The 13,064-nt window shown below is 44.5% G+C and overlaps 1 protein-coding gene across 1 annotated transcript in view; it reads right to left on the bottom strand.

Moving 5' to 3' along the window:
• Window positions 1-3,467: 3,467 nt before the first annotated feature.
• Window positions 3,468-13,064, bottom strand: part of SLC27A2 (solute carrier family 27 (fatty acid transporter), member 2) — a gene marked incomplete at its 5' end in the record, with an annotated part of 46,129 nt that continues 36,532 nt past the window's right edge. Inside the window, 4 exons of the mRNA XM_006756038.1 lie at window positions 3,468-3,655; window positions 5,153-5,283; window positions 10,872-11,039; window positions 11,087-11,160. Coding sequence (XP_006756101.1) covers window positions 3,479-3,655; window positions 5,153-5,283; window positions 10,872-11,039; window positions 11,087-11,160 — 550 coding nt within the window. The remainder of the gene's footprint in view (window positions 3,656-5,152; window positions 5,284-10,871; window positions 11,040-11,086; window positions 11,161-13,064) is intronic.

Genomic DNA, 13,064 nt, shown 5'->3' on the forward strand with positions numbered 1-13,064 from the left:
TACAGCTTCCTAAAAGCAGGACATCTGTGCAAAGGGAAACTGACGATCATAATGGAAGAGACCACCAGCTACATATACATACTACAGCACGGCACCTCGTGTGCTCTGGGGGATAGCAGCCACGCTGATAGGAGGCCTGCCGTGGCCAGCCAGCCCCCCTCCCCGCGAACAGTGCTGGAGTGATGCTCAGTGACGCGTCCTCCCTGGTAGCTGCCTCTTTACAGACTTCGTGCAGCCCCACCAACTGCAGTGACAAAACAATTGCTGTTGAAAAGTTAAAACACAAGAACAGGATCTTCCTTTTAAAAAAAGTATATTTTTATTTATTTCAGAGAGAGAGAGAGAGAGAGAGGAAGGGAGAGGGAGAGAGAGATAGAAACATCAGTGATGGGAGAGAATCATTGATTGGCTGCCTCCTGCATGCCTCCTACTGGGAATGGAATCTGCAGCCCAGGCATGTATCCTGATGGGAAATTGAACTGTGACTTCCTGGTTCATAGGTCGACGCTCAACCACTGAGCCACACCGGCAGGGCCAGGACCTTCCTTTGAGGGGTCTTCCCAGTCAACTTTCTTGAACGTCTGGCCTGACTTCCTAGATAGAGGTTTGGAGAACTTCATCACACTAGCGCTGAACTCATCTCTCAGTCCATAGCAGGCACCCACTAGATGCTTGTATAGTGGATGTATGAGCCAGCATCACACTAACAAATAATCTCTTAGGGTAGGTCACTGCACTTGATTAATCTTATCCATTTTTATACTGGTTCTCATTAGCTTCCATTTCATATGCTGATATTTCCTGGTTTATCTCCAAATTATTTTGTGTGGCGCCAGCATGGCCATGGGTGAACCTGAGGGTGGTGGGGGTGGTGGTGAAGGATTAGAAAAGATAGACAAGAAAATAAAGCTGGGGCTAGGTGGGACGCTGCCCTCTCTGATGGAGAGACAGCACCACGGCCTGCAAGCTGAGTCTTTATTTTATAGCCAGATTCCACGAGGCAAAGTAAGGGCATAGTCAAGATGTTTACAACGTTCTCATGTGTTTTGAATCTACTCAATTACATGCACCTGATCTCTATCAAGCCAACATAACTCAGCCTCCTGGGACCACAGATTCAGACTATAAGGTCAAGCTTACAACTATAGCCTTTGGCTATAATTGTGCTGGGAGGGCTTTGCCCTCCAAGCTGGGACCTGCACGTGGCTTTGCCGTGAGAGGACTGTGCCCTCTCATTAGTCCGAGGCTTGAACCTATCCAAACACTGTAGCCACTCTCCACAATTTTGGTGCCCATAGCCTCTGGTAAATGCACTGATTACATGTTTTCAAACATATATTTAAAATCAGAGATCTTTTGTTTTTAAAAATATCCATTTACACTTTTAAATTATGATTTGTTCAGATATTTCTATGGGCACAATTTCTAACCCTTTTAGAAAAGAAAAATCAGTCTTCAGAGTTGATTATCTGTGCAGGTGCCTCTACCCATCACAATATCTGTCCAGAATTATGAAAGTTTGGGGAAGTGGAAGGTTGAGGAAGCCATTGAGACTTGAGTGTGAGCTGCTGGGTTCGTTGTCTCAAGAAGTCGATGAATGAATTCATGAATAATTCATGGCGGGGGGGGGGTAAGCAAAGGGAAGTGAAGTTTATTACAGTGAAAGTAACAAAGTTCTTGACACACGAGACGGGTCCCCAAACCGGAAGCTCACTAGCCTAGTGGTTTATTTTTTTAATTTTTAAAATTTCTTTGATTACCGGAGAGCATTATGCTAAGTGAAATAAGCCAGCCAGCGATAGATAAATATCACATGGTCTCACTCATTTATGGAATATAATGAGCAACATGAACTGATGAACAAAAACAGATCCAGAGACAGAGAAGCATCGATCAGACCGTCAATCCTCAGAGAGAAGGCAGGGGAGGGTGGGGGTACGGGGGAGAGATCCACCAAAGCCTAGGGGTTTAAATGTCCCTGCTTTTGCCCTCTGTTGGCTCTCTCAAAGAAACACCAGGCATCTCCTTTAGCCCTCATCTCCCCACATTTAGTTACCGCTCTTGGGTTGAGGGGGAAGCGGGTACAGTCTGCCTATCTTGTTCACATCCTGGCCATCTGGTTTACTTCCTCCTTATCTACCATCTTCCCTACCCACGAGGCCCTTACCCTAAACTGCCCGATCCCCTCTAACTCCTCACCGTCAGTCCTGGAAAGAGAGTTTCTAATTGGAAAGTCTGAAATGTCAAAGGTGAACAGGCCCCAGCTGGCTCTGGTCCCTGGAACACTGCGTCCTGGCTGAAAGTGTAAGTGCTGACCTTTCCTCCAAAGAGGTGGCCCTGGTGACATGATGTCGTTGCTTCAACCTCTGCTTACAACCAGATTCACTTCAACAGGATTCCAGGTAATACATTGCACAACGTGACAGTCTCAGAAACGAAGGTCATGTGGACTCCCATCACTTGAGTTCAAATTCTCCCTGGGAGATCAAAGGACGGGGCCTGGGTCGGGGGGAGTCCTTGAACAGGCTCTCTGGCAGGAGACTGGCTTTGCTATGAAACCAGCTCAGGTCCGAGGGGCATGTGGGACCGGGGGTGCTAACTGGAGACCTGGGATTTACTGGGGTCACAGATATATTTCATTTGCGATGCATATAAATTAAAAAAAATTTGAGATTTCCCATTTTAAAAATTGGGAGATTCACATGTATACCCAGGTTTCTAGTTTCTGAATCATCAGAAGATTCCAGCAGTGCCTGGGCTGTGTTCCCACATGACAATACTCAGCCAAACGAAGCAGAGTAGTGGCTATCCTCAAGTCTGCCCCCCTCATGTGTGACCCGCTTCTCTCACCCACATTACCCATGTGAATCCTGAAGGTACTGGAGTTTGCAATCCTTGATGTGACTAAAAAATATCAACCTAACACCTTTTATGTGTCGAATACTGGTGCTGTTGCTTAGTCTTAAGGGCTATACAGGTGGCAGTTTCACCTTTTGGATAACGCTGTTTTAGACAGTGGCCAGGTGCTATTCAGTGGGGAGAGTTAGCCTTACACTGGAGCGGGGTTTCCATTGGGCTGTTCCTTGGTGATCCACAACCTCTCACCTCCCAACTCCTTGCCCTATATTACCTATTGCCATTATCATTATGAGTGAGGCACCTGTGAAAAGTTACCAATGGGACTATCAGGCTCAGGATAAAGGAAGGACAGTACCATTTCATATGCTGGCAGTCATCTATTTTATTACATATTAAAAAAAAAAACAACGAACACCTCCCTTCCCTCCCTCTAACAAGCTTAGTTTGCAAATACAAACAGTAGGGGCACACTGAAAAATAATTATCTCTAAGTCTTTTCACTTGCAAAAGTGTAGGTGTAATTTAGAAAAGTCTCCCTTTATTGGTATGCATGAAAAATGCACCCCACAATCTTCAATCAAATTAAAGTTGGATCCGTTCAGTTTCTATCTGGAAATATTCAGAGTTTCATAGTTTCAGCACGTATGGCATTGTAAATGTCCTCAGTCATAGGCACATACATTGCTGCTTTGTCATCCAAGAAATACAAGGCATCTTTGATGACTGCAGGGTTGAAGCCCTCCTCCACGAGGGTCACTTTGCGGTGTTTAAAAGTTCCAGTGATCTCAATGGTGTCCTGAAAAACATCAAACAACCCGCATTGTTGTGGTGTTTTGCAAACAGATCAGGTGCAGGTAAAGGAGTGGAGGTGAGGCTGGCACCTCTGGCTCCTTTGAGAGCTGTGAATGCATTTTGTATGATAAGGATACATCCTGTTTTCCAGAGCTCCACTAGGAGGCCCTTCGTGGAGGTAATTTTCATTCCCTTAAGCTCCCCTCCTCTACCCCTCATCCAAGGATATGTTTATTGATTTTAGAGAGAGAGGAAGAGAAGGAGGGAGGGAGGGAGAGAGAAAACATCGATGTGAGAGAGAAATATCAGTCGGTTGCCTCCTGCACTCGCCCTGACTGGAATCAAACTCGCAACATGGGGGTACGTGCCCTGACCGGGGATTGAACCCACCATCTTTTGGTGTACGGGACAATGCTCCAACCAACATAGGCACTGGCCAGGGCTCATTCCCTTAAAGCTTTAAGATCACCTGTGGGGAGTGAAAAACGGAGCACAGACTCTCTTGCTTGGTGAGCTTCAGGTATGACTGGAATATCCTGATTAAGGTGTGATCATCTACACAGACAACTCTATTCTTTCAGCCTGTTTGTCCGTTCGACCGAAGATCTGTTTTTTCTCCCATTAATAGGGGATGATCTGAGGATATTTCAATTTTTATGATCTCATTGTAAAGCAAATGCCAGTGCTTTATGAACGTCAATTGTGTAGCCACAGCAATGTCTGGCAATCTAACACTTCTCAACTCTTGAGAATCTAAGAGCTCAAAGTCCAAAAGTGAGGGTGTTAAACTAACCTAGGGGTTAATGTTTGAGAAAAAGAAAAAAATCCCTCTAGTGGTAAGAGCTAAACCTTTGGTAGTTCCAACTGGCTAATGATGCCCAGTTGAACTTCACACCATAGAAAGGTCTTAGGACATCAGTGAGTTTTTCCATTCTTCAAAACTGAAAACAAGCCGAAACCAGTTTGGCTCAGTGGATAGAGCGTCGGCCTGTGGACTGAAGGGTCCCAGGTTCGGTTCCGGTCAAGGGCATGTACCTCGGTTGCGGGCACATCCCCAGTGGGAGATGTGCAGGAGGCAGCTGATTGATGTTTCTCTCTCATCGATGTTTCCGACTCTCTCTCTCCCTTCCTCTCTGTAAAAATCAATAAAATATATTTAAAAAACAAACAAACAAACAAAAAAACTGGAAACAACAAATAGGAGGGTTGGAGCATTTCTGTTTTAAGTGTCTGTCACATATCCCCAAACACAGACTTTGAACGTTACTTGCTAATACTGTTGCTGAATGAACTGGCCTGGTCAATTTTAGGGAGGAAGGGATAAGGATTTGTGTTTCTGCTAGTTCTATTTTTATGATATTTCTGCTTCCTTGTTGAGCTTCCTGGAAAGGTTAGTGAAGATTTGGTCAATGTGGTCACCATGCTAGAAGGGGAGTTGTTGCCTAAGAGAGAGGGGTCTCCATGAGAGAGGAGAATTGAACTTGATAACAAGAGGTCTCACCTGTATCCTTAGAAACCGGGGCCTTGCATAACTAGGCAGGTAGTCGGCAACGTGCTTAAAGAGCTTCTTTCCATCAAATTCATGGCCTTCCTTCATCTTGATCGAGGCCATGCCAATTCGACCCTCGTGACCTGGAAATAGCACGAAAAAATATTACATGTGCTGTAGCTGTTTTATTTATAATGCTTTGCTGTTTCTAGAACAGTGGATGGAGGCAGCCTTATAGCATATGTTTCTTTTGGATAGTTGGAATTTTTATTTCAAATATAGGTCGAAGAGAATATAAAATGAAAATACTGCCACTACTACTAGCAGCTATACACTGATTGGATTTCTAATTATATGCCAGGTCCTATGGACCATCTCATTTAACCTGCCCAACAAACTTATGAAGAGGTTCAAAAGTTATCTCCATTTTACAGATGAAGAAACTGAGGCTTAAAGACTTTAAAAGACTTGCTCAAGTTCACACAGCAAATACTGAACGGGGGCAGTCTGACTCTAGATCCTGTGCTTGTCATCTTCACCCTTCTCAGCAGCCTACATGAAACACTTGAATAGGAAACAGGTCAAACTGGTGGCTAAAGGAACTTGTTTGTTTGTTTTTTTTACTCTAGTGAAAAGTCCTTGCTCCACACATGAATAACTGAGCTCAGGTTGTTCTTCAGACTGCAATGTCAGGTCTGCTGTGCTTCTAGGCACGAACACCACCTTTGAGACTTCCGTATTTAATCAGGCTTCCTAATAGCTTTGTCTTTCTGCACGTTAGAGAAGCGGTGGGAGAGCAGGTGAAGGCCAGGTGCAAGGGTGAGTGAACTGCTGGGTGCCCTCCCACTGCTGCCCGTTAGTCCCCAGAGGTTGAGCTCTCTACAGAGAAAATGGACCCTAACAGCTTTCTTCCCCGCAGGCAGGGCAGTGAGTGGAGAGGCATTTAGAACAATTTCTCTTGTTTTCTTGTGAGGACAGTGGTGATTAGGTACTAATCCATCGGCTACCTGATCCAGGAGACCCAGGGGGAGCCCAGGTCCATTTCCCTGAACTACTTAGCTGTAATCAGAGAGGAAGAGGGACCGCCCTGGTCACCTGGGTCCCAGCTTTCAAAATCTCTCCCATGGTGACTGCATGTTTACCTACAGCTCCAAAGGAGGCGGAAAACAAGAGGAAACATGGAAAGAAAGAAAACGCACCCTCGTTTTATCCGCCTCTCATCCGAGGGAGGCAGGGCATGGGATCTTCTTTCTCTAGGGGTCCCCACCTATCTCAGGAATCTCAAATGTCTCCAATATTCCTTTTAGAATTAAGACAGAAGCTGCTGCAACAGAAATCTTCAGCATCGACTGGCTCCCCGCTTCTTGCTCTGGCATTCATGGGGAGGGGGAGGGACCTGTTGGGTCTCAGGCCTCCACCCTGGCTCCTGCAGCTTGGTCTGGGCTAGTTCAGATCCAGGGGGAAGGCTCCAGTCTGCCGCAGTTCTGGCCAGGGCTTCTCTAGAACGGCTGTCCAATGTCGTAGCCACCGGTCACATGCGGCTATTACAATGAATTATAATTGAAATGGAAAATTCAGTTCCTCAGTTGCACCAGCCACATTTCAGTTGCTGGACAGTCACATGGAGGCTACTGGGCGCCACACTGGACAGTGCAGATATAGAACACTGTCGTCACTGCAGAACATCCTACTGATAATAACAGTTGTAGAGAGCAGTTGAACAGTACTGGTGTGACACCTAGAAAAACTTAACTCCCTGTTAAACCTAAACCTAGAAGTTCCCTCTTTGGACCTTCTGGTCCAAAACAGACCTGAGAAGTTCTCATGAGGATCCCAGAACCTGAAAGTTGGGAGAGACTCCTGAGTTCACCTCTCTGGTCGATAGAGTTCACCTCTAACTTTTCACTGCTGTCAGAATCCTCACAGGAGCCCAGGTGGGCATCCTGCCTCATTACACCCTCCAGCTGGTGGACAGTCCCCACCTCAGGAGACAGTCCTCTCTAGTGTTGGTTGCTCTGGTTAGAGGAGGGCTCTCAGGCTAACATCGGCTCCCTGGTCATTTCAGCCCGTTGTTTTCATTCTGCACATTGGAGCAGGATGAGCACACTGGCTCCTTGTTTTATCTGACTGTCTCTAATCATTTGAAAACCATTAGCTTCCTTTTCTTTGTTCTATATCAGTGGCTCCTACTGGTCATGACAGCCACTTGGGAATTTAAAGAAAAAAAGAAAAGGAAAGAAAACAAGAGAATTCTGATCCCAAACTCGAGGTTCTGATCCATGGGTTTTACAAGGTTTCCCAGATGATTCTGATTGGCGAGGTTTTGGAATCACCTGGTGTCAGCGCTTCTCGTGACTTTAGTGTATTTTCTCTAAATTGTGTAAAACATGTAACTCATCACTTTAACCATTTTAAAGTGTACAATTCAGGGCATTTAGGACATTCACAATGTTGTTCAGCTATCACCAGTATCTAGTTCTAGAACATTTTTATCACTCCAAAGTTAGACTTCAGTGTTTTTTTTTTTTGTTTTTGTTTGTTTAGACTGAAGAAAAAGGTAAATTTTATTTGGTCTGTTGGCTTCTACATTCACATCCACCAATAGATTGTTATTGATTAGATTATGAAAAGGCTGACTGAAGTATTGGGAGACTTCAGATAAACTTGCACCAGAAAGCAGCAAGCAACATACCTTTCTACTAAACTCCTACGGAAATATTTATAAAGATTTTAAAAAAATGTACGCATGTACAGATCAATTACTGAGCATCGAGAAACATGATATTCAAACATCACAAAATGGGAAATAGGTCTTGATTTCTGTCATTTGAGTCTGAATCAGGGCTCTCGCATTGTGTTCTGAAAGAAGTAACCACAAATAGCTCAGAAAGTGCCTAACGCCTTGCTCTGTGTTCCCGTTCTTGGTCCAGCGCCTTGCTTTTTAATTCTTCCTTACCCAATGACTTTATTAGCAATAGAAAAGACATTATTATTATCTTAGGAATTAAACTAAAAGCTGATTATCAGCTATATTTATCCCATAATCTAATTTTACCTGTTTCTTTGTATTTTTGCTTTTACAAACAGAATTTCACAACCAAACAGGTATCTTCAGGCTCCCTAATCTACAAGACTCATGTAAGAAAAATAATTGATGACATGCATAAAATCACAATCACAGAAACTGGACCATAGTTAAACTAATTAAGAGAAATCATGTTCATTTATAAGTGATTATATAAGGGAAGAGGAAATATGCATCAAGTAATAAAAAACATTAAATCTTTATATAAACAAACGAGATAAATCCCAGGTCCTTAAACAGTCTGTTTAAAAAGCAGGTCAAGGTGAAGAAGTGAATTCATACTTTTAACTTCCACTGTGCTCACTTGGGTCCTTTCGCCTTGGCCTGGGTTTCCTTTGGGGCCTTTCCATTCCGACATTGAGTAAATCTGGCTACTGTAGAAACACCATCCACAAACTTGGTTTTGAAAAGGACGTTTGCATTGTTGAACACACCTTCCTTTAGGGACACCACAATGAACTGAGAACGTGTGAAACGAGTACGCAGCATCTGCCCAATGTTCTGGGTGTGAGAAAGATCCAAGGCTGCATCGACTTCATCCAGGATGTAAATTGGAGCAGGTTTGAAGAGGAGCATGGACAATATTAATGACAAAGCCACCAAAGACCTCTGACCACCGCTAAGTTCAGTTAGGTTTTCTTTCCAAGTATTTCCTAAGGCAACCTTGAACTCAAGACCATCCAACATGGTTTGCCCCTCTGGTGGTGCAAGCATAGCATTAGCACCAGGCAAAAGGGTAGAAAAAATAGACCAAAGTCCTTGTTCACCTCTCGCCAAGCAATGTTCAGGGCTTGGTTTTTCTTCTGGTCAAGGTCTTCTATAGTTGCAAGTATTTTGGATTTGTCATTTTCTACAATTCTCTTCTAGACTTCAGTGTTTTTAAGAATCACTTAGCCCTGGCTGGTGTGGCTCAGTTGGTTGAGCATTGTCCCATGCACCTAAAGGTTGCCGGTTTGATTACTGGTCAGGAGACAATCGATCAATGCTTCTTTCTCACATTGATGTTTCTCTCTCTCTCTCCCCCTCTCCTTTCCTCTCTCTAAAATCAATAAAAACAGTTTTTAAAATAAAAGAATCACTTAAAGGGCTTGTTAAAATACAGCTCCCTGGGCCCCACCCCAGAAAGTCAGATTCGGTGGGTCAGAGGTGGGTCCAAGAGACGGCATTTCTAACAAGCTCCCGGGTGAGGAGGATGGTGCTGCTGGCTCAGGGGTCCCACTGGTTCTCCCATTCCACTTCCTAGTTTCTCCCACCTTCTACACATTCTTTTGCGTTGTTACCGTTTTAAAATTCAGCATATAAAAGTATGTGCAAGATTCCAGGTGGGGTCTGTGAGAGCCCCAGTGTGGTGTGATGGCTGACAACCACGCTTGTGCTAATTCAGCCTGAGGTCCAACATGAGAAGAATTCTACAACTCACACTTTATGACCCCGGTGTGGCTACACTTCCCATTGTATTGCTGCCACAGGATTGGAAAGGAACAGGTAAGAGAAAGCCCTGAATATTCTTTAAGAAATAAAAGGGCAGTACAAGGTCACGCGCAACCGCCACAGCTCAGGGAAATGGGACTTTAGGATTTCCATTTTGAATATAGGTGGAATTCCAAATCCTGAGTTCTGGGGGAGTACTAACACCCATAGCATCTCATGTTTGGACAATGATTTGGAGATGTCCTCCTTGACATCTATATATATAAAAGCCTAAGTGACTGTTACAACGGGTTGACTGGCCAGTAGCTATGATGCGTACTTACCACCAGGGGACAGATGCTCAATGCAGGAGCTGCCCCCTGTTGGTCAGTGTGCTCCCACAGCCAACTTCCCATGGCTGGCCAACCTCCCGTGGTCACTCCCCGCCTGGCTGGCCCCTATCGCCGGCCAGGCCGAGGGACCCCACCCGTGCACAATTTCATGCACTGGGCCCCTAGTCTATAACAAAAATGATTTCTCCTCATGACAACCCTCATGTACATATCTGACAAATTTATTTTTCCTATTTATGTCATTGAAATGAATTAGTCCTCTGGACAATCTTCATGACAAGGACCGGTGTGATCCCTAATTTTAGTGATATGCCTGAAGCCAAACAGCCAGCAGGTATTGGAGCCAGGATCCCAAATCAGACCTGGGCACTCCCCACATGCTGGGAGAAGCAGGTCTATGGAAGAAGGCTTGATGTCATGATTCTGAAACTCAGTCAGGTGGGCTGGGTCAGGGACCTGCTTTAGAAGTGTGTGCGAGATTCCAGGTGGGGTCTGTGAGAGCCCAGTGTGGTGTGAGGGCTGACAATGTCGTCTCTTAGCAACTGTACTTGCTCTTACTTGTGTCTCACATCCCATCTCTCAGCTCTCCAGCGTGCTGCATCTTTTCTTGAGGAGTGCCAGATGCAGCATGGAACCTGGAGTCCTGGAGAGATGTGGCTTACCGGGGAGCCCAGCTGGGGAGCTGAGCCACAGAGGAAGGCCAGGTTCAGGTGTACTGACCGGGCTGATTTATAAAGGAACATAAACCACACATAAACCCGTTACTCAAGTGGCTGACGGAGTCGTTTGGTTCTCCAGCCTACAGAAGAAGGCAATGGCGTACTTTGCCCTGGGGTTAAAATGATAGGGATTTAGGCACAGATTTATAATATCTCATGCATACCTGGCACAGGCACTCCATAAACATTTGCTTCTTGGACAAAATCAACCAGTCCCAGTGTGTCAGCAACTTCAGTGGTGGCCACATTTTCTCCTTTCCACCTGGAAGAAAAGGTGAGGTTAGCAGAGGTCACAGGTGGTCTCTGGCTCAGGATGTGATGACAGGAAGTAGCTGGTTCCCTCCAGACCTCTGTGGGGTGGCTGCACTCTATACCTCACCTTGGTCCCCAAATTCCCCAACTTCATCATGGGAGAAGCACCATGCTTGAGGAACAAAAGACAAAGGCATACTCCTAAATAATAAAATGCAGAATTCCAATCTAGCCACCTGGAACATGACTTACAGAATGATGCTGTTCTAATATCAAAACACAGACTTGGCCCGAGAAAGGCACTGGAAATAAAAAATAAACCACCAATGGCCCTAGTTGGTTTGCTCAGCGCCAGCCCTCAGACTGAAGGGTGGCGGGTTTGATTCCAGTCAAGGGCATGTGCCTCGGTTGCAGGCTCAATTCCCAGCTCCGGTTGGGCTATGTGCGGGAGGCAACCAATCCATCTGTCTCTCACATTGATGTTTCTCTTTGTCTCTCCCCTTCCCTTCTACTTTCTAAAAATTAATGGGAAAAAACTATTCTCAGGTGAGGATTAACAAAAAACTAAACAAAACAAAAACCCATCAGTGACTTTTTGCTGTATGTAAGTCTCTCCCTTTCCTCATTCTCTAACTTTGGTTGCTATTTCATTCAATTAATGAACTTGTGTTTAATAAAATTTCGTATTTGTATTTCAGGGTCTCAGGGCAATGAGAAAGCTTTTAATAAGATAAAATATCATACTTTATTTGCAAGGAGACTATCATGTTAGTGCCAACCAAGTGCTATTTTTCACTTCATAAAGTTATTTTTTTTACATTAAAAAATTTAAAAAAATATCTCATAGAAGTCGATTTTCTCCTGACCGGGAATCTTTTCAGTGACATGAAGGTGGCATAAAATAATGACAGGGATCCTGAGTTAGGGAATATTTCAGATGGAAGGAACACTGAGGATCATCGAGACCCTCACTTCATGGATGAAGAAACTGGGTCGAGAAAGCTCACCTGCCTTGCTAACACAGATGTTCAGGGGCAGAGGTGAGCCTGGGAACTCTGCTCTCCTCACTCAGATCCACACTATTGCAAAAGAACAAATAACTAAAAACAACCCACACAAGGAAAAAGAAAACTTCCTCATTAACTCATACAAAAGGTAATTATGTGTGTCAGGCACTGTGCTGGGAGCTGGGGCCTGGCCTCAGGGAGTCCACGAAGGAAGGAAGATGATTAAGCAAAAGTGTTGTGAGGCTGGAGGACCGTGCTGTTGTTGGGAATTCATTTCATGATCTATTATCATGACTTGCAAACTGGTGCACTGACTTGGGGGCTCTGGGGGAGGCTACCTGGCTGGGGATGGAGAGTAAGAGGGAGGGGAGCAGGTGGGACTCCGAATCCCTCCTCTTCAACTAAATCAGCTCCACCTTAATTTGCATTAGATTTTAGCTGAAGAAAATGCCCATAATTGAAAACTGGAAATCCCTGGCTATCCTCTGCGTGACCAGTAATAATGGAGGAACTGGATGGACTAAGCTATTGAGACCCATGTATACACTAAGGCAGTGGTTTTCAACCTTCCTAATGCTGCGACCCTTTAATACAGTTCTTCATGCATGGTGACCCCCAACCATAAAATTATTTTCGTTGCTACTTCACAATTACAATTTTGCTACTGTTATGAATTGTAATGTAAATATCTGATATGCAGGATATATTTTCATTGTTACAAATTGAACATAATGAAAGCATAGTGATTAATCACAAAAACAATATGTAATTATTTATGTGTTTTCCGATGGTCTTAGGTGACCCCTGTGAAAGGGTCATTCAACCCCAAGGGGGTTGCGACCCACAGGTTGAGAACCACTGCGCTAAGGTTTCCCGCCTTACTTTCATTTGGTGTTGCTCAACCAAGTTAACTGTGCATTGAAGAGTGACCCCTTATATATTTTGCTCCTTTTTTTTTTTCTAGGAATACAGGAGGTTGAATTGACATGGTAAAGAGATAGAAGAAAATGGGGTCCCATAACCAAAATGGAATGGGATTTCAATTTAGAGTACGCCAAATTGTGCATGTTTCTCCATAATTCAGAGAAACCCACCGGA

Source organism: Myotis davidii, unplaced genomic scaffold (assembly GCF_000327345.1).
Source record: "Myotis davidii unplaced genomic scaffold, ASM32734v1 scaffold132, whole genome shotgun sequence".
Classification (NCBI taxonomy): domain Eukaryota; kingdom Metazoa; phylum Chordata; class Mammalia; order Chiroptera; family Vespertilionidae; genus Myotis; species Myotis davidii.